Here is a 25,049-nt window from a genome sequence, read left to right on the forward strand (position 1 = left end):
AACAATAAGGCCGAAACTCACCAACTTACCAATAACACACGAAGGATATAGGAGGGATAAAACTACGGAGATGGTATTCAACACAGAAGCAAAAAGATGAAGACGAAAGGCAAAACAAAAGAAATCGACAGAGAATAGAGTAGGAATAGATAGATTTCAGCACAATAAGGAGAGGGAAAACGAATTAGAAGTCGGCAGCAACATAGGAGAAATGGTAGAGTAAAAAGAAAAGAGGAAAAAACTATGCCAAGTGACCAAAATTGGGAGAAAGAGAGGTGAGATCCAATCCCATATTTTCCTCTTAAAATCACTTGAAAGCTCCCCCACCATGCCACTACTACTCAAAATCCTAGTCAAAACAACCTCTTGCCGAAACAAAGAGCAAAAATTATCCCCTTTGCCCGTGCAGGGACTCGAACTCTAGACCTCTTGCAACATTAGCACTCCACTTAACCACTAGACCAGCAGGCCCATTCTGACATATTTCACCAATATTTATTTATAAGCCTACTGGTTAAAGATAGAGGTTTATTCAATTAAAACAAAAAAATTTCCCAAGTTAAGGCTTGAACCCAAGACTTCTCAGACTCTCCCAGAACACATAACCACTGAAGCAGACATATATTTGTGTCACTAACATACAAAAATAGATATATAAGGGATTTTTGGGGCGTTACAACTCTACCCTCTAAAAGAAAATTTCGGCCTCAAAATTTTACCTGATCAAAACAGATGAGGATATTGCTGTCGCATCACATCCTCAAGCTCCCACGTGGTCTCTTCAGAGCTATGATTATGCCAAAGAACCTTAACCAGTGGGATGGATTTTCTTCTTAGAACCTTTACATCTCGTTCCAATATCTAAACTGCCTGCTCTCAAAGGTAGGATCTGGCCTAACCTCGATCTTCTCAATAGGAATAATATGCGTGGGATCAGAGCGGTAGTGCCTTAACATAGAGACATGGAACACGTCGTGAATCTGATATAATTTTAGAGGTAACTCTAACTGGTAAGCAACTGGTCCCACTTGCTTGAGCACACGATAAGGTCCAATAAATTTAGGGCTCAACTTGCCTTTACGACCAAATCTCAGTACCTTCTTTCATGGCAAGACCTTGAGAAAAATGAAGTCCCCCACAAAATACTCTATCTCTCGACGCTTCAGGTCTGTATACGACTTCTGTCTATCAGATGCTGCTTTCAGCCGATCTTAAATCAATTTGACTTTATCCTCGGTATCAAAAACTAGTTCAGGGCCCAGAACACGTCGCTTGCCCAACTCAGTCCAACATGAAGGTGTGTGACACCTACGACCATATAGTGCCTCGTAAGGTGCCATCTGAATGCTAGACTGATAGTTGTTGTTATAAGCAAACTCTGCTAGCGGCAGGTAATCCTCCCAACTGCCTCGGAAATCAATCACGCAACCTCTCAACATATCCTCTAGTATCTAAATCACCCTCTCTAACTAACCGTCAGTCTGAGGATGGAACGCAGTACTGAAGTTTAATCTTGTACCCAGAGCATTACGTAACTTCTTCCAAAACCAAGACATGAAGCGAGGATCCCTATCAGATATAATTGAAGTCGGTACCCCATGCAATCTCACTATCTCAGACATATACAATTTAGCCAGCTTCTGCAGAGAGTAGTCAGTACGAACCGGAATGAAATGGGTGGACTTGTTCAATTGATCCACGATGACCAATACAGAATCCTTCTTAGTATGTGTGAGGGGTAACCCACTAACGAAGTCCATAGTCACTCTCTCCCACTTCCAAAGCAGAATCTTGACTAGCTGCAACAAACCCGAAGGTAACTGATGCTCAGCTTTAACCCGCTGGCAAGTTAGACACTTAACCACAAATTTAGTGACCTCTCGCTTAAGACCTGGCCACCAATATAACTCACGAAGGTCATGGTACATCTTATTTTCGCCAGGATGCATAGCATAAGGGCTACTATGCGCCTCTCGTAGTATAGACTTCCTCAATTCAGTATCTTTCAGTACACAGATTCTCCCACAAAAATAGAGCACCCCTTCGCTATTCAGTCCAAAATCCTTGGTATTCCCACTCTCAACCTGTCAGAAACGAAGACCCAACCACTCATCCTCTATCTGTTTAGCCTTAATCTGCTCTATCTGCGTCAGTTTAACTTGAAGTTTAGCCAACAGACTACCAAAATGAGGCCAGCAAACATCACTCTCAAGTCAATTATAGCTCTATGGCTGAGTGTGTCGACCACCACATTAGCCTTACTAGGGTGGTATTTAATAGTACAATCGTAGTCCTTAAGCAGCTCAATCCATCTACGCTGCTTAAGATTCAACTCCTTCTAAGTGAGTAGGTACTTGAGGCTCTTATGATCAGTGTAAATGATACACTTCTCACCATACAAGTAATGCCTCCAGATTTTCAGTCCAAATACCACTGCGGCCAACTCCAAGTCATGCGTCGGGTAATTCACTTCATGAGTCTTAAGCTAACGAGACGCGTTCGCTACTACCTTACCCTCTTGCATCAACACACATCTAAACTGACAGATGATGCGTCACTATAAACAGTAAACTCATTTCCAAACTCTGGTTGTATTAGAACAGGGGCTTCAGTCAGTACAGTCTTAAGCTTCTCAAAGCTCTCTTGCTACGAATCAGTCTAATTAAACGGCACACCCTTACGTAATAGCTTAGTCAAGGGTACGACAATCGAAGAAAACCTCTCCACAAAATGTTGATAATACCCTGCCAGTCCCAGAAAACTACGGATCTCAGATACAATCTTTGGCTTCTTACAATCCAAGACAGCCTCAATCTTTCGAGGATCAACTCTAATCCCCTCAGCAGAAACCCCATGTCCCAAAAATGTTACTTCTCACAACCAGAACTCATATTTACTAAACTTGGCGTACAGTTGTTTTTCTCACAGAATCTGTAGAACCACTCTGAGGTGTTCATCGTGCTCATCCTCAATTCTCGAATACACCAGTATGTCATCAATAAATATGACCACAAATCAATCCAGATAGGGCTAGAACACTCGGTTCATCAGATCCATAAAAGCTGATGGTGCATTCGTCAGTCCAAAAGGCATCACTAGGAACTCGTAATGGACGTGCCGAGTCCTAAACGTTGTCTTGTGCACATCAGTCTCCTTAACCATCAACTGATGATACCCCAATCGGAGGTCAATCTTGGAGAAAACCAAAGCACCTCAAAACTAATCAAACAGATCGTCTATCCTAGGTAGGGGCTACTTATTCTTTATGGCCAACTTGTTCAATTGCCAGTAATCAATCCACATACGCATGGATCCATCCTTCTTTTTTACAAACAGAGCTGGTGCTCTCCACAGAGACACACTAGGGCAGATGAACTCACGATCCAATAGCTCTTGAATCTGAGCCTTAAGCTCTACAATCTGTTTTGGTGCCATTCTATAAGAAGCGATGGACACTGGAGCTGTACCAGAAAGGAGCTCAATCCCAAACTCTACTTCACGCTTCGGAGGTAACCGAGGTAGCTCTTTAGGAAAAATGTTCAGAACCTTCTTAACCATCTTGATATCCTTAATCGAAGAATCCCTGAAATTTGAAACACTGATGTAAGCCAGAAACGCCTCACATCCCTTACGAACCAACTTTTCGACCCTTAATGTAGAAATCACATTTGATAAGTAGTTCCAATATTCCCCAATTACGACTACCTCACTGTCTTTTGCATTTCTCAGTATAACCCTTTTCGTGGCACAATCTAAGCTCACTCAGTGTTTAACCAACCAGTCCATTCCTTGTATCAGATCAAATTCCCCAAAAGGCAGTTCCATTAAATCAGCCAAAAAGATAGCTCATTGAACCTCTAGAGGAACATCTCTAAACAGTTTGTTAACCCTTATTGACTACCCCAACGGACTCAGTACAGTGACCTTACTCGTAGTGCTCTCAACCAGTATACCCAAGTTTTCAGATACGATACAAGCTATATAGGAGTGAGTGGATCCTATATCTATCAGTGCAGTATATGGTACATTATAAATAAAGAACTACCCATAATGACATCCAAAGTATCTCTATCCTCTCAGCGATGAGCAGCATAAACTAGAGTTGGCTTCAGTATGTCTAGCACCTTTCCCGGTGCCCTCTAACCACGGTCCAAACCATTACCACCTCTAGCCTGACTCTGGCCTCTCGGTGGCTGATGAACAACTCTTGGTGGCTGTGCAGTATTATTACCCAGAACTTGCATCTGATCAAACCTCCGTGGACACTCTCTAATACGGTGCTCTAGTGAACCGCAGCTCAAACATGCTCCAGTTTTTTTCCAACACTCACCCTGATGGTGCCTACCCAGTTAGTACACAGCGGCTGTCCAGTAGCAGCAATGGGAACCCCAACTCTAATCAGCCCATCAACTCTGGCCATTTTCTTAGGCCTCAGAACAGAACTCGATGACTCTGAATCCCTCTTATTCCTACCTCTTTCTCGGTTCTAGCACTCAGCGACTTTACTTCTTCGGTGATCTTCGCCTTATCAACCAATGTAGCAAAGTCTCGCTCCTTCTGTGGAGCTATCAGAACCCTCATATTATCCTTGAGACCATCCTCAAAATGAACACATCTCTCGTACTCAGTCGCCACCATACCTCTCACATAGTGACTTAGTCTCAGAAATTCAGCCTCATACTCGACCACCGATCTATCTCCCTGAGTCAGATTTAAGAACTCCCTCCTACGGGTATCCACATAACTGTCCCCCACATACTTCCCCTGAAAAGCGGTCTTAAAGAACTCCCAGGTCAGTCGATCGGGCTGAGCACCCTCCTTAACAATGAGCTACTACTAATACGCCTCATCACGTAGCATCGATACAACACCCTTTAATTTTTGCTCAGGAGTGCAGTCTAGATCATCCATAATCCTCTCTGTGGCCTCTATCTAGTACTCAGCCACAATAGGGGAACCTCTAGCAATACCCCTAAAAAGTTCAGCTCTATTAGACTGGAGTCATTCCGTAACCGACCCGCAGCCTCCAGCTCTAGTATTGAGCCCAGCGACCCTCTCTAGAATCCTTAACATGGCTTGGGACAGTGTGTTGTCCTTAGCCGCACGACCATGAGATGCAGTCTCAGTCACAGGTGAAGCCAGTGTCTCACTTGTATCCAAATTAGGCAAGTTTCTAGAAAATGAGGACCCAGCTCGAGTAACTCTAAGGCCTCTACCATGGCCTCTTGTACCCCGTCCGCGAGTACCTCTTGTGCTTATTGTTTATTTGTGTTAATCTGTATTAATAGTTTTATGCATCAGTTTACAGTTTCAGTGTTTATTAACAAATATTTTATGAAAATAGTATCAAAAGTGTAACGTTCGTTTTCGTACAACGCAGTGTGTATCAGTGTCTATCAGTTTTACTACAGTATCAGTATACACTAACTTGAGTGTTTTCAGTACATTCTATCCAACGTAATCTTGGTTCGTACTAGCAATAGTAGTTTCAGTATCAAATTAGTTTCCATTTAAAACACATAAAGGCTTCAGAGAACTTACAAGATCGGCGCCGGAGACTTGGTGTACCACACATTCAGTAGAAATATTTCAAATCATTCAGGAATCAGTTCTTTAAAAAAACCAAGTTTTAAAACCCAAATCCATAGTCGAGTTTTGCAACTTGACTCTGATACCACTAAATATAACACCCCAAACCCAGCCCGGACGTTATGGCTAAATCTGGCGATGTCACATGAAAGTGTATTTGAAAACTGTATCATTGCTAAAATCATTTTTCGTTTAGAACTTATCATTATCTTCTATTAATTCTCAAATCATGATTCATTGCTAAAACGCTATAATTTGCGGAAGCTTTTTTAAAAAATAATTTACGTGTACGTGGTATTTTGATAAAACATTCATCTCTATTGAAAACCCGAATTTCTCCTATTTCTAGTAGATATAGAAAGAAAACAGTAAAAAATCCAAATTTTAGGTAAAAATCCAAAGAGGACATTATTATAGAAAAATACCCCAAAATAAAACTTAAAATTGTAAATAAGTATCAAATAGCAAAAAGGACTCGTGTGGCTACCGTTGAGTTCTTCGCCGCACTGATCCGCCTATGTCTAGGGATTACCTGTACAGATTAAATAGAAGGGGTGAGTTTACGTGAACTCAGTGTGTAATCCCCATGCATACAAACAAACAATAGCAGATAATCTCAGTTCGGGCCTAAACCCTTTTCAGTATCAGTAAGCATTAGGGCCTTAGCCCATCATAGTACAGTAACAGTGACAGTTATACAGTTATAAAATCCTACCCAACCAGCCTCTACACTCCATCTCCGTCCAACCCTACACTCCATGTGGAGATATAATCAACCCACCCATCCTTACACTCCAAATAGTACCGAATGTGGCACCAGACAGCAGTTGCAACTGAGCTGCCACTAAGTTAGGCTTGAAGCCTTTCAGTACACTTCTTCCAATCAATATCAATCCCCACCCAATGCAATGCATCATAAAGACATGTCATGATATCATGTATAATCAGTATAGGGTATTTAGCAAGCTCATCATGCAGACATATATATATATATCTCATATAGGCATATAACAGTCTTTTTAATCATTTCAATCAATTAGGGGTCTAGGTAAACTTACCGACCCTCCAGTAGGTTCACGGTTGACTTGGGCGACCCGTGTAACCTTAGTAGTCAAACAATAAAAATAGGCCCACAGGTCCATGTTGCAAACCGATGTAGGCCCACATGCTCGTGTGGCCCACACGGCCCAAAATGGCCTTGGTCGTGTGGTTCACACGGTCTGGTCTAATATTCCCACACACTCGTGTGGTTAACCGTGTGGGGCCCACACGTCCGTGTGGCCCACACGGCCCAATTCGGCCCGGCCCATGAATCTCACATGGCCAACCTCAACAATCACACGCCCTACCACACGGGCGACCGCACACCCGCGTAGCGTCGACAATCACATTCTTCGGCATTTCACCGATTTTTGTTTTTAAAGTTGTGTTTACACACTTGATACGATTTCACTGCTAACTCCACCACGAGTACTCCATAACCTAAAATCAATAAACCAAAGCCCGATTTAGTGATACTAATAGACCTTCAACAAAATTACCACGAGTTATTCAACAAATAGCTGTCAGAAACCTTACCCTCGAACAAGCATAGGAATTTCACACGCCTAGAACGTCGATGGACGATTAACAACCCCTTGATTAGTTTCTAGCACCAAACGCAAAACCCCTCTTTAACCATTTAACTAGAAAGCATTTAAAACAATAAGGTCAAAACTCACCAACTTATCAATAACACACGAACGATATAGGAGGGATGAAACTACGGAGTTGGTATTCAACACAGAATCAAAAAAGAATGGAGTAGGAAGAGATAGATTTCGACACAATAAGGAGAGGGAAAACAAATGGGAAGTGGGTAGCAACAGAGAAGAAATGGTAGGGCAAAAAGAAAAGAGGAAAAAAAACTATGCCAAATAACCAAAATTGGGAGAAAGAGAGGTGAGAGCTGAAATTATTAGTCCACCTAATTAGGATAACTCCACAATCTTATATTATCCTTCTAAAGTCACTCCAACACTCCAATCCCATATTTTCCTCATAAAATCGCTCCAACACTCCCCCACCACGCCATTACTACTCAGAAGCCCAGTCAAAACAACCTCCTGCCGAAACAAAGAGCAAAAATTATCCCCTTTGCCCATGCAGGGACTCAAACTCCAAGCCTCTTACAACATTAGCACTCCACTTAACCACTAGACCAGCAGGCCCATTCTGACATATTTCACCAATGTTTATTTATAAGCCTACTGGTTAGAGATAGAGGTTTATTCAATTAAAACAAAATTTTTTCCCAAGTCAAGGCTTGAACCCAAGACTTCTCAGACACTCCCAGAATATATAACCACTGAAGTAGACATATATTTGTGCCACAAACATAAAAAAATAGATATATAAGGGATTTTTAGGGCGTTACAATACAAACATCAAATTAGGCCCGAGACAGGGCTCAACAAAAAAGACATGGCAAAAAAACGAGTTAAGGTGGAGATTTGTGAAATGTGCCTCGCATTTTCGGGTTAAACCAAAGTCAAAACAAAGTTAATGTGATGACGTCACGACGATACGTCGTGACGATAGATGACGTTGGGATGACACGACGCGAGATGTTGGGACATGGCGACATGTTCCCCACTAGATCGGGTTTCTTCTCCCAATTAAACTATGCTATCTTTTCCTAGTTGAAATCTAAGAACTCTAGGGATATTTTAATTATATTAGCCCACAAATTTCAGTCTATAAATAGGGCTTTAGCAACCCTAGAAGAGTTATTGAAACAACACAATAAAAGAGAGTTTTAAGGGAATTTCATTTTTTAGCCAGAGAGCTTTGTATTATTCAGGGTTTAGGGTTTATTTTTATTTTTTTCCATCATTGTACCCTTTCAATTTATGCCGACTAGTGATGTTTTATTTGCATATGGATTTTTATCCTCTTCATCGAAGGAGTTTTTCAACGAAAATATTTGTGTCCAATTTTCTCTAACCGTTTTTGTTTGTTGCTTAATTCAGGTTTATCCCCAATAGCTTTTCACAATTTATAAAAGAACTTTAAAAGTGGCAATAAAATAATACCAATCGTTATTCGAAGGAATGTTAATAGTTTTACTTTTCAAGATCAATATAAATTTATTTTCATATTATTTTTTATCGAAAAAAGGATCTAGATTGGATTAAAAACATGGATAGGAAACAAGCATCAAATTTGATACATAGTGCACTTTTGCTTATTAATTAGCAAAAGGTGATTCAAGCTAGTAGGAGGAGAATTACAAACATTAAAGCTTTGGTTGGTTGAGAGGAAAGAAAATTGGAAGGATGAAAAATTGAATGGATAAAAAACTAGAAGGACGGAAAACATAATTATTCTTTCCTAATGTGTGCTTAGTAGAGATGAAAAATGGAAGGAAAAAAATAAAATATTTGAAAAATGTATAATTTTGAACTAACATGAAAATCTTTCTCATTTTCTCTCCTCTTATCATTTCAATTTGAAAGGATTACTTTTTATGCATTAAGATGAAAAATTATCTTTGTTGCTATTTTTTTCCTCACTTTTCTTTCTTACTAAGTAGACCCAAAATTCATTTTTCCACTTTTCCTTTACTTTTTCTATTCCTTCACATTTTCACCTAAGCACACCCTAAATGAGTAAAAAAATTATAACATCTGAGGTAACTAGTAATTAAAATTACTACCTAACCGAACTAAAGCATCCACACATTGAATATTGTTTTCTCTTTTCATACTGGAAATATGAATGGTCTTTTTTTCATTTGAAATATGAATGGCTAGATCTAAATATCTTATATTTAATTTCTTTGATTTTACTTCACTGTATTAGTATATTCATTAATAGAAGTCCAAATAATTGCTAGACCTTTGGCTAAATCATTAATTTCAAATTTTTGTCCGACTTCTAAGACATAAACATTCTTCAATCAAAGGATCTGTCATAGGTATAAAGTAATTTTGTTTAACTTTAAATCCTATTGCTCCTGCATGTAAATTTGATTGAATTCCTCCAATAAGTGCTTTTATTGGATTTTCAAATCTTTTATCTAATAAAACTACTATTATTGGTATATCATGACATTTTCTAAACAAAGCTCTTATAGTTATCATTATAATTCCTAAATATATATATATATCTAACTTGGGAATATTTCTTTTCAATCCTCTTAATTTTATCTTTATTAAATAGTGGGATTTCTATTTATAGCCTCCAGACTGATGGAAGAAGAATATTGGCATATGATAGTGGAATTTGATACACTCAGGATGATTAAAATAAAAAATTTGTTCACCTATTAAAAAATATAGCTGACATGGAAATTGATGATTTCCCATCACACATATTAGAAGAAATCAAGAATAAGTGGGAAAATTAGAACTCACCAAGACTATCAATCAACTCATTACATCTGGATGAAATTGAGGAAATAAATCTAGATAATATTAAAGAAGGATAAAAGCCAAATTGGAAAAACCCAAGGAAGTCACATGGGAAAGAAACATCCATGTCTAGATAAAAAAGGAAGCAACTTGGGAAAACAACATCCAAGTTCAAACAAAAAAGGAAGCAAAGTTCAGAAAAAAAAAGGAAGCAACGTGGAAGCAACCATCAAATCAATGATTAGACATCATCCTTATTAGAAAAACTATGTGGGTGTAACATCTCGATTTAGGGCCTAGTCAGAACAGTGGTTTTGGGACCACAAAACCGATGAGGAAAAATTTATTTTTACTATATTTTTATGGCCTATAATTTCACGAAAAGATTTCGTGAAAATTTCATTCAAAAATTTTGACGTTTGGGCACTCAATTTAGTCAAAAGGACTAAATTGTAAAAAGTGCAAAAGTTGAGTTTTATATGTTAAAGGTATTTTATTGTTATAGAACTATAAATTAGGGATCCTTATATGGTAATTAGACCATTAGTTAGTGATGGACAAAAATGGACATGAGAAAAGTGAAATAGGATTTTTTTTAAGTAAGGGCATTTTAGTCATTTAGTAAATAAATAGAATTAAAAGGGAAAAAAATGTAAAAATTGTGTTCATCATCCTTGCTTGCTGCTAAAATTTGAATCATCCTTGCTTGCTGCTAAAATTTGAAGGAAGCCATAGCTAGGGTTTCTTCACTTTCTCAAGCTCATAGTAAGTGATTCCAAGCCCCGTTTTTAATGTTCTTTATGTTTTTGGAATCTCAATAGCTTAATTTAGCTTATTTTAGCAATAATTTAACCTAGGGTTCATATTTGGAAAAATACCCATAAGTGAAATATGTTTATTTTGCTGTTTTATGGTAGAATACGAAGCTAGGAATTATGTTAAACAACTTTTGCTAGTCGATTTTAAGTGAAAACGAGTATATTGACATAATCAGCAAAAATAGCTAATGTTCATAAGTAAGTGTTAGAGTAAGAATGTGATGTTTTCATACAAGGGAAAAATGTTCAGCATGTTATAAAACATAAGAATAAGAGATGAAGTTTAATTTTCGAGCTTTGGGGAAAAAGTGTAAATATGCAAAAGTTTAGAGGCAAAATTGTAATTTTGCCAAAATTGAGTCAATGACTGTTTTGATGAATGTGAGTATTAAATAAGCTAAATTTGCTATTATAGATGAAGAAGAATGAAATCCGGAGCTAGACCGGGGAAAAAAAAGATTGAGGACTAAAGTGTTAGATTTGATCACATTTTTGTACCGAGGTAAGTTTACGGTAAATAAATACAATATTACAATAATTATTAATACTGCTATTTTCCAGCAATTATGTATTTATTTCATGAAATTATTTAATGTTGACTTAAGTATGAGATGACAGAGAATCAGTGATAAAAGCCCTGTTGAAACATTAGGAGTGTATTGGATACAAATGTCATGACATTTTAGTAAAGAGATCTCATGTAAGACCATGTCTGGGACATGGCGTTGGCACCGAGATGAGAGGTCCCCCGTAAGACCGTGTCTGGGACATAGCATGGGCACCGATATGATAACTCCCATGTAAGACCATATATGGGATATGGCATTGGCAGTACAAGAAACATCCCATGTAAGACCATGTCTGGCACATGGCTTTGGCATGTTATTATCAGAAAAGAGACCCAAGTATCCTTATTATTCCAATATGGCTCAACGGGCTAGAAAACAGATTATGTTCTATGGAAGTTCAAGTAAAAGTATAATTAGCAACTTCAGATGAGTTATAAGAGTTAAGAATATGTTATGATATCAGTGAGAACCAATATTTCAGTAAGAGAAGAGTAAGTTATAATCTTAAGCTATCTAAATAGGTAAGTAAATAAACAAGTAAATGAGAGTAAGTAAAGAGGAAACTTAAGAACATGATACTTGCATATCATTATTTGTGTTAAATGTTGTTATTTATTTACTTGTAAACTTACTAAGATTTATGCTTACTTCTTTTATTTCTTTTTCTATCATACATTATTATCAAGCATAGTCGGGATCTTGAAGACGTCGAAGAGCGTTCACACTATCAACCACCACAACTTGGTATTTTAAGACGATAAATGTTTCGAGCTATGGCATGTATAGGGACTTAGTCATTTTGATTGTATCTTCTTAAATTATGACCAAAAGATGATATGTAAATATTTGATGATGAATAGTTATTAAAATGGCTAAGTATGTAGTTGTTTGTTGTTATAAATGTCTAGGTGATAAATTATGCGTAGAAATCATGAAAAGGTAAAAATTGGTAGTGAATCAGTTTTGAGACAACAATAGTGATGTGACTTTGAAAAATCACCAAGGATAGTAGAAAGTGAATTAGAGGGTGGATGAGATATACAGTTAAATCTTATTGAGTCTATTTTCATAAAAAAAAATAATAGTGTAGACAAAGGAATTATGTATTCTGAGATATTTGCATTTTAGTTAGACAAGGTCAAAGTGGTTTTTGGAATCCCCTATTCTGATTTTGGAAAATCATTAACAATTGTACAAAAATATTTATGAGTTGTAATTTATATGTCTAGATTCCTTATTGAGTATATTTTTTGTAGAAACAAGTGAGAACACCATATGAAGTCTGTACAATGAGATAATTAAATTTTAGTTACGAGAGGTCAGGAAAGTCAATCACTGAAATAGGGGAGAATTTAACTAATAAACTATACTAATTGGCTGAACTAAAAATTCTGAAAATTTTATGGTAAAAATATAAATGAGTCCAGTTTCAAGGCAGATTTACGGATCTAAATTTTGAGTTTTGTAGCTCGAGTTATAATTAATTTAGTAACTGTTGTGCAAGTGAACAGCTTTGTTGTGAATAGTGAAATTAATTTCAAAAGTAAAATTTTATGCCCCGAACTTTTAAGTTAAGTCTTGTAACGCCTCATGCTCGACTCTGGCAACTGTCTCGGGTAAGGGGTGTTACAGTGGGATTTAAAGAAAATTAAACAGAGTTCAAGAATTCTCCTATAAATAGAGATGAAGGAAGCCTAAGGGAGGCATCGAAGTGAGTTGGGAAAACTTTTCTCTATCCACTTCTCATCCACCATCCTTTCTTCATATCTACATTTTATCCACCATCCTCTCTTTCTTTGTAAAAAACCTTTTCCTTACTATTAGTTTTATTTTGTAAATTTGTAATATTATCTACTGTCTCCCGTATCCCGTTGTAATTGGTATCAGAGCGTCAATGTAACGTTATCTGGAGAAATAATATCGTAGTATTCATTGTAAGTTCTTATCCCTTATTTTCAGTTCTGTTTATTTCATGCTTTTTTATCTTAAAACCCATATATATGTTATTCTGTCTTACTATAGTCTGTTTATGTCTAGGTGAGACTATTGACTTTTAAAACAAATCATTGGTTATTTAAAATACTAGAGAATAATTTTGGTGAAGAACTATTAAAATTATAGCAAAATATCCCTAGATATTGTGATATAAAATTAGAAAATCTCAATAAAATTATTAGAGTCAAACCAATGATCTATACTAAACAAGATATAGATGAATTTGACATACAATTCAAGAATTATTAGAAAAAGATTAATAGAAAAACTAATAGCCCACATTTAAGTTCACCTTTATGGTTAGAAATCATGCCAAATAAAAGAGGAAAAGCCAGAATGGTTATTAATTATAAAAGATTAAATCAAAATATTATTTTTGATGGTTATTTTATCCTAAGAAAGGATGTTTTAATTAATAAAGCTAAGGATGTTTTAATTAATAAAGCTAAACAAGCAAAATACTTTAGTAAATTTGATTGTAAATCAGGATTCTGGCAAATCATGCTAATAGAAGAATCTAAACCTTTGACAGCTTTTAGTGCTCCTACTGGACATTATCAATTGAAAGTAATGCCATTTGGATTATGTAATGCACCACAAATCTTTCAAAGATGGATGGAGCTATTTAATAAATATAAAAAAATTGTGCAGTTTATATAGATGATATTTTGATATTTTCGGACACATTAGAATTACATAGAAAACATTTAAATATAATTTCTCAAGAATTCATAAAACATGGAATCATACTAAGTCTTAAGAAAATAGAGCTAGAAAAACAAAAATAGAATTCTTAGGATTAAAATTATCTGCAGATGGTCTTAAACTACAAGATCATATTATAGTAAAAATAAAAGAATTTCCTAAAAGCAACTTCAACAATTTTAGAAATTATTAATTATGAAAGAAATTTATTTCCTAACTTATCTGAAAAAATAGGTTCTTGCACTACTTTTATTTTCGTTCATCGATACCTAGAAGAATTTTCTAAAAGATTTCTTCATGAATATCAAAACTAAAAATATAAATATAAATTTCTAAAAAACCAATATTTCATAAATTACCACTACTGGGATGAGATTTGTATAAAAAATACGATTCTTATTTATTTAGAAAAGCATAGTAAAATAGTGGTGTAGAATCAAAAGTATAGATTCTATAGGAAATAGAATTAATTTTACTAAAGAAAGAATAACTATGCATTGTTTATAAAGTAAGGCCTCTAAACAAGTTAAGCATAAATTAAGTAATAAGCATTGTACAAAAGTCTAGAAAATGAATGAGAATTTGGATGTAAATCAAGATGTCCTAATACTTACAAAAACATAAAAGAAAAATAGAAGATATAAGCTAGTCAAATGGAAACCGAAAATAAGAAAAATTCTTGTTATAATAAATAGAAAAGATTTATTAGAAGAAAAACTTCTAAAATCCTAAAAACAAAAATGTAAATATTTTATATGTGATGAAGAAGGACATATAACACCAAATTGTCCTAATAAAGGAAAAGTGCAAGAAAAATAATTAAAACACTTGAAGAACAAGATTTAGAAATATGTTCAAAGAGTAAATAAATCTGAGTAAATATTATATGAATTAATATCGAAATAGATTACATTACAGATGAAGAAGAATATATTTTTATGTTTAATACAAGAAGCAATTCTAATAATCAGTTAGAAGAAATTCCTAAAATGAACAACAATATATAAAATTAGGAAATATAATCGGAGAAGAAAAGACTTTTCGATGAAATGATAGAAAAATTAATAAAAATATATTTCTAAATAAGAAATTTATAAAATATCTAAACATAATATATGGTTAAATGTAATAAATTTACTAAGACTTCGATAAAAATGAAAGAATATAATATCTAAAACTAATAGAACAACTTTATGAAAAACATAAAGATCTGCTTACATTATTTAATTATCATTATATGTTAAACTATGACATTACAGACAGTAGTAGTAGTTCTAATAATTCTAATAATTCTATAAACTTAGAAGACATAAATGTTACAAGTTACAAATCGATGAAGAAAATACTTCAATGATGAAGAAGAAAATATAGAAATACCGAACCAATGGATATTGATCAAACAAATTATAATCCTCATGGAAAAAGAAAATAGAGCCGGATCTTCAAAAGATGATTATTTAAGATATTTTATAAAAACTATTAACAAGTTGAAAATACAAGTAGAATTTTGGTAATCAAATTGAAAATATTGCTACTAATGAAATAAAATCGAGAATTTAGGAGAATCATCTACTCAACCAGTTCCACATAGAATAGATGATTTAAACAAAAGAAATGTTGCCGAAGGAGGAATATATTTAGATCTAACTAATATTCCTATAGCAAACTATGAAAAAACCATAGATGATTGGGCACAATCTATGACTATAGTTGTTAACAACAACATGTGGTCAAAAGAAAAATTTTTAAACTACTTTGTTGGAACATTTCAAGGAGATGTTTTACAATTCCTAAGAAGATGGGAAGAATCAGAAAAAGGAAGAGAACAGAAAGGACAGTTAATCAACTAGATTGAAATTCCCATAGATTTATTAAAAGAGTTAACTTTTATTCTAAAAATAGAATTTTGTGGATATACTGATAAAAAAGATCAAGAAACTACATATCTACTTATTACATTTAAGAGATTTATCAATACCTAGAGATTGGATGATAGATAGGATAAGTAGTGCAAGTACTTCTAAACCCGTAAGTACAATAGAATATATGTCGTTCGGTGATAAATTATATTTTAAAAACATAGCTATAACAAATACAAATGATAATTTGGTTTTACGCTCAAATACTCAAATAGAGGAAGATGAGGAAAACCCAAGTAGAAGTTCTATATCTTCAACACCGATAGGAATGAAAACAGTTCAATTCCTATTTTTCCCACAGAACCAAGTAGAAACTCTGTATTTTCTAGAAACACTAGAATGAAAGAAATACAAACTTCGATAATAAATCCAACAAATGAAACTTGGAATAAGTGATGTAATTATATTTTCAAGTTTCCAATCTAGGAAATATTACACATATATTAAAATTACATTTCAATTTAAAGAATTTAAAATATATTATTTACATGCTTTATTAGATCTTTGAGCTACAACTAGTATTTGTAGAAAAATGTCATTCTTTTAAAAAATAGGAAACTATGAAACATCCAATACAAGCTAGTAATGAAACCATAATTCAATATAAAGTTAGAAATGTATCAATCTACATAAATAATGTAAGATTTGTGATACCTAAACTATTATGTTTTTCAAATATGCATGGAGATATATTATTAGGTAATAATTTTATATATCAACATTTATTATTTTTTATTAATAAAAATTTAATTATGTTATCTGTAAAAAAAATACTAAAATAAATTGAAATGATCCAAGGGCCCACAGACAATTTTGATAAGGTTAAAGGGGCCCACTTCATTTGATCCTCGTTGAAGATCCAAGACGCGTTGTCCATAGATCTTAACCCACCGACATGTCCTCCTTGTTACTCTTCATATGAGACAACCCAATCCCGCCACGTGTCGGACCTAAAACCAAAAAGTCCACCTAAAAAGTGACCCAAATGTTAAAAGCTCGTCTTTCGCGGTTTTCATCCAATATTTACTCATCCTTACAAGTTCTCCCACCACGCACTCGTCATTGTACCTCACTCTTTTTTAATGATTAAATCAAATGTACAACAACTAAGGACACTCCAAAAAGAAGCCACTGAAGCAGAGGCATGTGCAGGAAATAGAAACCCAATATCCATCATTTTTTCTTGCTGGGTATATCTCATATCTAACTCCCTTTTAAAGAACAAAAAAGAATCCAGTGTGCAGAAGACGCATTGCCTTGGGCTTCGGCTTCGGCTTCACAGTTTTATATTATTATCTGCGTCTCTCTTAGTAATTTGCGTAGCAGGGCCAGGCAGCAGCAATGGAGCTGTTCTACTTCGTCGTGTTCGGGGCATTGGGAGCGGTGGTGGCCGCATTAGAGCTAAGCAAGACCAGCAAGGACCGAATCAACACGTCCCCTGCTTTCAATTCCTTCAAGAACAATTACCTTCTTGTCTACTCTCTCATGATGGGTAACTAACTACCCTCGTTTTGTTTTACCCAGATCTGATTTCCATTTCTATCTTTGGATCTCACTTTTTTTTTGTTTTACATTAACATGGATCTGATCTATTGTTGGAGGACTTTTTTAATGAATTTAGATACCCATTTCCTAGATTTGCTAGTTTTTGTTATTTTTTCCCGTTTTGGTGGATAATGTTCTTGTCATTAATGACTACTTTGAACAATACTGTTTCTATTTGCTTTGGAAATGGAAAACGGGATTCATTCATTTGATTTATCTTGTAAAAGACAAGGAAATAGTACTTGGAAATAGTACTTGAAAATGACTTCCAATAAGTTGTATGTCGATTTTTAGTCCGTTTCTGTTTTCTGGTTGAGACGATGGATTTGGTTTTTTTTTTCGGTGGGTCTGAGACAGGTCGCTATTGCTTGGGTTCTAGGCCGTCTTATTGATGATGGTCTTGAAATTAAAAATTGAGAATTAAGTCTATTTTCTTGGAGCTTGAGTAAAGTCTACTTCTGCCGAGTTTAGTCTGCCCCATTAAGATTTTTTTCCTTAGATAGTAAAACTAGCTGAAAGCTAAATAAAGTTGCATTAAACCCTTGAATTAGTTTCTTGGTAATAGAAGGAGTGATGGCGCTTTCTAGTTGTCTCCTTGGGATGCAACTGGTCAGTAATTTGACTTATTGTATCAAAATTTGCTGTTAAGCTAGCATTTGAAAATGCCGTGAAAAAAAAAAAAAAAGGTTAGCACTTTAGCAAGTCTTTCTTTGATTAATATGCATAATAAACATGTAGCTTCATTAGTGTAATGCACGATATTTGTTCTGAGGTATGATCGTATCTGTAGTTATTTTTTCTGGTAATTGTGAAAGATTAACATTCTTATATTGTGGTAATTGGGCATATTCTAGCTTGCTGTTCTAATAAATGGTTATGTGTCAATAGCTGGAGACTGGCTTCAGGGTCCATATGTTTACTATCTGTACAGTACATATGGATTTGGAAAAGGGGAGATCGGACAGCTTTTTATTGCTGGTTTTGGCTCTTCCATGTTGTTTGGGACAATTGTTGGATCTCTAGCTGACAAACAGTAAACGTTTACTTTGGCTTCTGTTGTGATATATTGTGCTTTATGGATGAAATTTCTTGTCATGATACAAAAATACCTTCATTTTTTCAATTCAGGGGCAGGAGGAGGGCATGCGTTACATACTGCATAACTTACATACTTAGCTGCATCACCAAGCATTCTCCTGAATACAAAGTTTTGATGATAGGTCGTGTTTTGGGAGGTATTGCTACCTCTCTTCTGTTTTCAGCATTTGAGTCATGGCTTGTTGCTGAACATAATAAGGTGAGGCATTTCATCTATCCCCCTTTACTCTTAATGCTTATTAGGTGGACTTATAAACATTATAGATGTATTCTCTTATGACCTTCACCCTTATTTCTAGTATTATAGATGCTGTATGTCGCTCCCTGTCAGGTTGTTTCCCAACAGTGTTGAAATACTTAGTTTACATCTATCATATTGTACATGATACATAGGAATATACTAAACTTCAATTCTTAAATTTTCCATCATCGTTTCCCCAGATGGTAAAGCACGAACCATCTAGTTCTGTTTATCCACATTCTTCTATGAGCCTTTATGCACAATTAATGTCAATAGATCCTTTAAATTTAATTATGTTTTGACAATTCTGTTTATGCTTCTAATCTTTGCAGAGGGGCTTTGAGCAACAATGGTTGTCATTAACATTTTCGAAGGCAATATTTCTTGGCAATGGTCTTATTGCCATTTTGTCTGGGTTGTTTGGGAACCTACTTGTTGATTCATTGTCCCTTGGACCGGTGGCTCCTTTTGATGCTGCTGCATGCTTTCTTGCCATTGGGATGGCTATTATTTTATCATCATGGACAGAAAATTATGGAGATGCCTCAGAAAATAAGGACCTGCTTACCCAGTTTAGGGGTGCTGCTGTAGCAATAACTTCTGGTAGAGTTCAATATTTACTTTTAATCTCAATGCATTGATCATGATGACATGTTCTAGCCTTCCAGGCCAATACTTTCATGTTATCACTCATCCTCCATCATGCACTGATTCGTTCCCGTTTTTCCTTTTTGCTCCCCCCCTTAAGTCTAATCTTCCATGCACTTCAGATGAAAAAATTGCTTTGCTGGGTGCCATCCAGTCTCTGTTTGAAGGCTCAATGTACACCTTTGTGTTCCTTTGGACTCCTGCTTTGAGCCCCAATGATGAGGAGATCCCTCATGGGTTTATCTTTGCCACGTTCATGTTGGCTTCAATGCTGGGAAGCTCCCTTGCCTCTCGATTGATGGCTCGCTCATCACCCAGGGTAGAAAGCTACATGCAGATTGTTTTTGTGATTTCCTCTGTCTCTCTCGTGCTTCCCATTATAACCAATGTATGTCCCTCTCTCTCTCTCTCCCCCTTTATATTAAGTGATTCCTAACTGTGTAAAATTGCAACAGTTCTTGGTCGCACCTTCTAAAGTGATAGGCGGAAGAATCTCATTTGCAGGTTGTCTCCAGCTTCTTGGTTTCTGTACGTTTGAGGCTTGTGTGGGGATATTCTGGCCATCCATCATGAAAATGAGATCCCAGTACATCCCGGAGGAGGCCAGGAGCACAATTATGAACTTCTTCCGCATTCCTCTCAATATCTTTGTCTGCATTGTGCTGTACAATGTATGTTATAGGCTTTATATGATAGCTTCATTTAATCATACCGTAGACACACGCCTATTACTCTGTAACTAACTGTGCCGGTTTACCCCTGAAGGTTAATGCATTTCCCATCACTGTCATGTTTGCTATGTGCTCGATTTTCCTCTTTGTGGCATCTATCCTGCAAAGACGGCTGATGGCAATATCTGACAAGCCAAGTATGTATACAAACATTATATCACAGTTTTCCTCTTTTCAATATGCATAGTGTCATAAGGGCTGATTGAACCCGAACATTCTTAATTTTCTTGCCGTTCACTATACATATAAGGTTTTTTACTCTTCTCAAGATTTCTGGTGGTTTATATTTCAGAGATGGAAAGCTGGACAGCAATGACGGAAAGGGATCCTGAGGCAGAGCCACTAAATGATTGAGTGATGTTGTGCCTACAGGCCAGCAAGGGATTCTTGGCAGGTTGACAACAACGACGTAATTGGTTCCTTTATACAGTTGCTGTTCCTACTATGGATGGAGGTTTGTACTTTTGATTTATAATAGAGATTTACAATGTATAAGAAAATAGTGGTCTGAGAATGTGGGGGTTATATGGAAAGTTTTCGTGATTGTTTTGAGCTGTCTTTAGATCAGCAACCGGTAGACGGGAGTCGATGGTTTTCATCTGTTAAAAATAGGAAAGCAAAAATAAATACCCATTTTGATATTATTCTTTTCTAAACTGATTTATATGTAATTTGCATTACATTTTCCTCGACTTTTTTTTTCTTTCTTTCGGTCCACTTATCTGTCACGCTTTAACTATAAATCTGCAATGAAATGATTACTTCTTCAAGGCATATTGCCAGATGGTTCATCACCCTTTCCCATATCTGGACTCTGGATAAAAAAGAAGAAATGAACATAGAACTATGTAAGGTGAAATTGAAACTACCCCTTTTGCAAGTTTTGTTTTCACAGTGGAAATATATTGGAATTTTTATGAATCTGAACCTATAAATTTTAAAAATTATGAAAATATCTACTTTCAAGATTATTTATCAGAATGACTTGATTTTTATAGTAGAGTTGAGTACAGTCACCTTCCGCACGGGTAAAATTTTTAGGGTCTTGATGAAGTAATTACCATTTTTAGATTATTTGCATGTGGGTCTGTCCTCTTTTGAAATTAAATTTAAATAGTTCCTAAAAGATATAAAAATAAAAAAATAAATCATTCTCATTATTTTCATTTTGGAAAAACAATGAACTTCATAAATTATATGAAATTCTTATTGAAATTACCCAATATGTCCCTCAAAAATTTCTTTAAGTTTATTTAAATTCAAATATGTTAGGGAATGAATTGAAAATGTTTTAAACTTAGATAAACTTCAGGAAATTATTTGAGGGATATATTTGGATAATTTAAATAATAATTTTATATATATTTTAATTTTTGTTTTAAAAAATAAAAATAAGAAGAGCTTATTTTTGTTATTCTTATATCTTTTAAGGGTTATTTAAATTTAATTTTAAAAGAGGACAGACTTAACATGCAAATATACCAAGAGTTTAATTTGGTGCCACCATAAAGTGAACTTCTTTTTCAACCAATCTAAAAAGGGTAATTACTTCATTTGATCCGCAACTGTTTTATCCATGCACGATTTAGTTTGGTGCCACCAATTTATTAGGCTGCACTAAAAGATTGTTTTTTTTTCTAAATGATTAAAACATGATTAAGGGGATTTTTAGAATGGTACTACTTAGAAAAATGGCGGCACCCAACTCCACTACGTAAATCAAGTTATATCCATAATTAATCTTGAAGTTGAGTCATTTTCATAATTTTTAAATTTAAAGTTAAATTCAGTAAAAATCAAATATATTTGATTCATTGTCAATGAACCATGGTACACTTTTCAGTAAGTAAAATAAAACAAATATTTGAGGACTGCACTTATAAATAAATATTGATGTTTAAGTATAATATTTGATGTGGTTAACTATAGATAAGTCCAAGTTTATTTAAGTATAATATTTAATGTGATTTACCAAGTATCAAATATTATAATATTTAAAAATTAAAAAATATGCGTTTTAAATTATATGTTATGGTGTAATATAATTTTATTTTAAATTATATATATAATATGATATAATCTCAATATGTTATATCATTTTACTTTTATCCAAATTTAAAGGGTAGAATGAGAAACACCATCAAATATTGAAGTGGTCCAAAATGTACATGTGTAAATTGGTGAAATACTATATTAACCCTTTTTTTTTGTCTTACATTAACCTAGTAAATATTTATTTTATTATTATTTTAGTGTCTACGGAATATTAGTAAGGTCGTATAAAATTTTCGTTAAGAAATTTTGACGTTTGCATGCTTAATTTAGTAAAAAGGACGAAATCGTAAAAGGTGCAAAAGTAGAGTTCTATTAGTAAAGGTATCGATTGGCTATGGGATTTAGTTGTGAGTGGACTTAAATGATAATTAAACCATTTATAATATCAGTGGACTTTTATGGATATAAATTAGATGATTTTAAGTTATAAGTTAAAGGTTAATAAAGTAATTTAATAAATAAATAAGGTAAAATATGTAAAGCAAAGTATCATCTTCTTAGTTAGTTTCCTCCACCAAAAATTCATGAAGGAAAAAGCCATGGAAAGGGCTTGAAGCTTCGGTTACTTTGCTAGCTTGCGTGTAAGTGATTTTTGTCCTGTTTTTAATGATTTTTATGTTTTTGGGATCGTTGTAGCTTAATCTAGCTAGCCCAGGGACTAATTTGCAAAAATGTTAAAGGATTAGGGTTTTTCCATGAACATGTTTGTATGACTTTTGAAGTTTAATGAAATATTATGAGTCCTTATTAAATAAACAAGTTTTGTAAAGTGATTTTTGATGAAATTATCATTTAGGGACTTATATGTAAAGTAGTAAAATACCATGATAAATTTGTGAAATTTTGAATTGTATGAGGTTGAATAAGTCCCTAGGTAAATTGACTAGCATGAAATATGTAGGAAATTGCATAAATGTCAATTTACAAGCTTAAGGACTAAATTGTAAAGAAGTTAAAATATTAGAGATAAAAATTTAATTTTGCAAAAGTATGAATTATGAACTAAATTGATTAGTATGAATATTAAATGGATTGAATTTTCTTATTTAGATCAAGATAAACCTTGTACGGATCTAGATCGAGGAAAAGCTAAAGCTTCAGATGATTTTATTTCGACATCCTTAAAATCGAGGTAACTTCATATGTTTAAATAACGTTTTAATGTTATTTGATATATGCATGCTATTGTGTTATTTATCATGTCATGAAACGATGGAGATCTAATGACGTACGAAAATTATCGAGCCCCGTTTGAACCTTAGGAATATATAGGATACAAATGACATGACATTAAGGTTACCATGTTTCGGGTGCTGGTCCAGAATGTCCTACCAATGGTTGAGTTCCGGCATTTGTTGTGGATACTCGTCAACTTGTGTGAGCGGCATCGTGTAGCTACATTTTGACTGTCAGTTTGTGTGAGCAGACCCATTTATGGCTCGAGTGAGCAATGATGTAAAGGAAAAGGAAAAGGAATGGTTTCTACCATATGTTTAGCACACTTTGTGTGAGCTTCCCGCATATCCGATATTATTCTAAGTGGTTCAATGGACATGAAAAGGGAAGAACAGTAATTGTTCCGGTCGACTATATTATGAACCTATGGAAATGTATGAAATGTCAATGATCAATGTATGTATATTCATGATTATGGAAAGTATGAATTCAATGGTGATATGTTCATGTGAATTTACTTTACCATGTGATAATTCAAGTGAATTATGTGTTAATATACTAACAATTTTTGTTGATGATGCTTTGGAATGACGAAAATGTACAAGTGTACACAATCGCAACAAGTAATAAAGTGACAAGTAAATGTCGAGTTATCGTACCCACAGGGACTGTAAAAGAATTATTTATGAAAGTAAGTTTAAACACTTTGGTGAAAGAAAAATATTTGGATTTCAGAAATGATTAAAAACTAGAAAAAAAGAAAAAGAAAATAAAGTTCTAATGCACAATTTCAAAAGATAATTTTAATCAAGATGATATAATTGTGCTGGATTAATTACATTTCCTTACCTTAGAATCATTAAACTTATGCTTATACTTATTACTAATAAATCATGGCAACTCGGTAATTTTCTAACTTATGAACCTATTTACAAATCAAAATCCATTCATCTCTTGTACATATTCCTATGTCAATTGACCGATAAAACATATTTATAAATATAAACATGTTATTGCACATACATACTTATTAGATTAAACAATCTCTCGCATATTCCTATGTCGATTCAAACGATTAATTCAACCTAATAATCATATAAAAGACTATGTGAGGTAACAAAGTATCATTACCTTGAAACAGTTTAACCACAATAATCTTGCAAGTTATGCAAGGCATATGTATCGCCAAATACAATGCTAATCTAATCTTCAGTAACCTTAGAAGAATTAAACGTGCACTGATTAAGTATTGTGTTCATTAATTACAATTTCAATGCGTTAAATAGTTAATTCTTTATTTATCATACAATTGTAATGCAAGAATAACTTAATCATGCTTTTACTTAAGTAAACATTTTACCGAGGCCTATAACAGCATAAACATAAATTTAACAAATCAAGAGGACGAAATGCAATCAACCCAACACGAATTAAATTCAAGCTAAGCTGATTAAATTAACCATTCCAATAGCATAAATATTCATAGATATGCTCAACATAAAAACAACAAAAATTAAAGAGATAAGGAACAAGAATAAAATCCGCTGGTTTTCCATGGCTTGACTA

The 25,049-nt window shown here is 34.4% G+C and overlaps 2 protein-coding genes across 2 annotated transcripts; one reads left to right on the top strand and one right to left on the bottom strand.

The window, feature by feature from the left end:
• Positions 1–1,469: 1,469 nt before the first annotated feature.
• LOC128043024 (uncharacterized) lies at positions 1,470–4,420 on the bottom strand. Its single transcript, XM_052634818.1, has 6 exons — positions 4,331–4,420; positions 4,145–4,214; positions 3,306–3,752; positions 2,676–2,870; positions 2,533–2,585; positions 1,470–2,084 (listed from the first exon to the last, which is right to left on the bottom strand). The coding sequence occupies exons 1-6, from the start codon at positions 4,418–4,420 to the stop codon at positions 1,470–1,472; spliced, it is 1,470 nt and encodes a 489-aa protein (XP_052490778.1).
• A 12,618-nt stretch (positions 4,421–17,038) lies between these two features.
• Positions 17,039–20,944, top strand: LOC105791212 (uncharacterized). Its single transcript, XM_052635298.1, has 8 exons — positions 17,039–17,481; positions 18,423–18,567; positions 18,663–18,831; positions 19,206–19,476; positions 19,644–19,909; positions 19,977–20,192; positions 20,287–20,389; positions 20,545–20,944. The coding sequence occupies exons 1-8, from the start codon at positions 17,331–17,333 to the stop codon at positions 20,604–20,606; spliced, it is 1,383 nt and encodes a 460-aa protein (XP_052491258.1). The 5' UTR covers positions 17,039–17,330; the 3' UTR covers positions 20,607–20,944.
• The last annotated feature ends 4,105 nt before the right edge of the window (positions 20,945–25,049 follow it).

This window comes from Gossypium raimondii, chromosome 8 (assembly GCF_025698545.1).
Source record: "Gossypium raimondii isolate GPD5lz chromosome 8, ASM2569854v1, whole genome shotgun sequence".
In the NCBI taxonomy this organism is placed as follows: Eukaryota; Viridiplantae; Streptophyta; class Magnoliopsida; order Malvales; family Malvaceae; genus Gossypium; species Gossypium raimondii.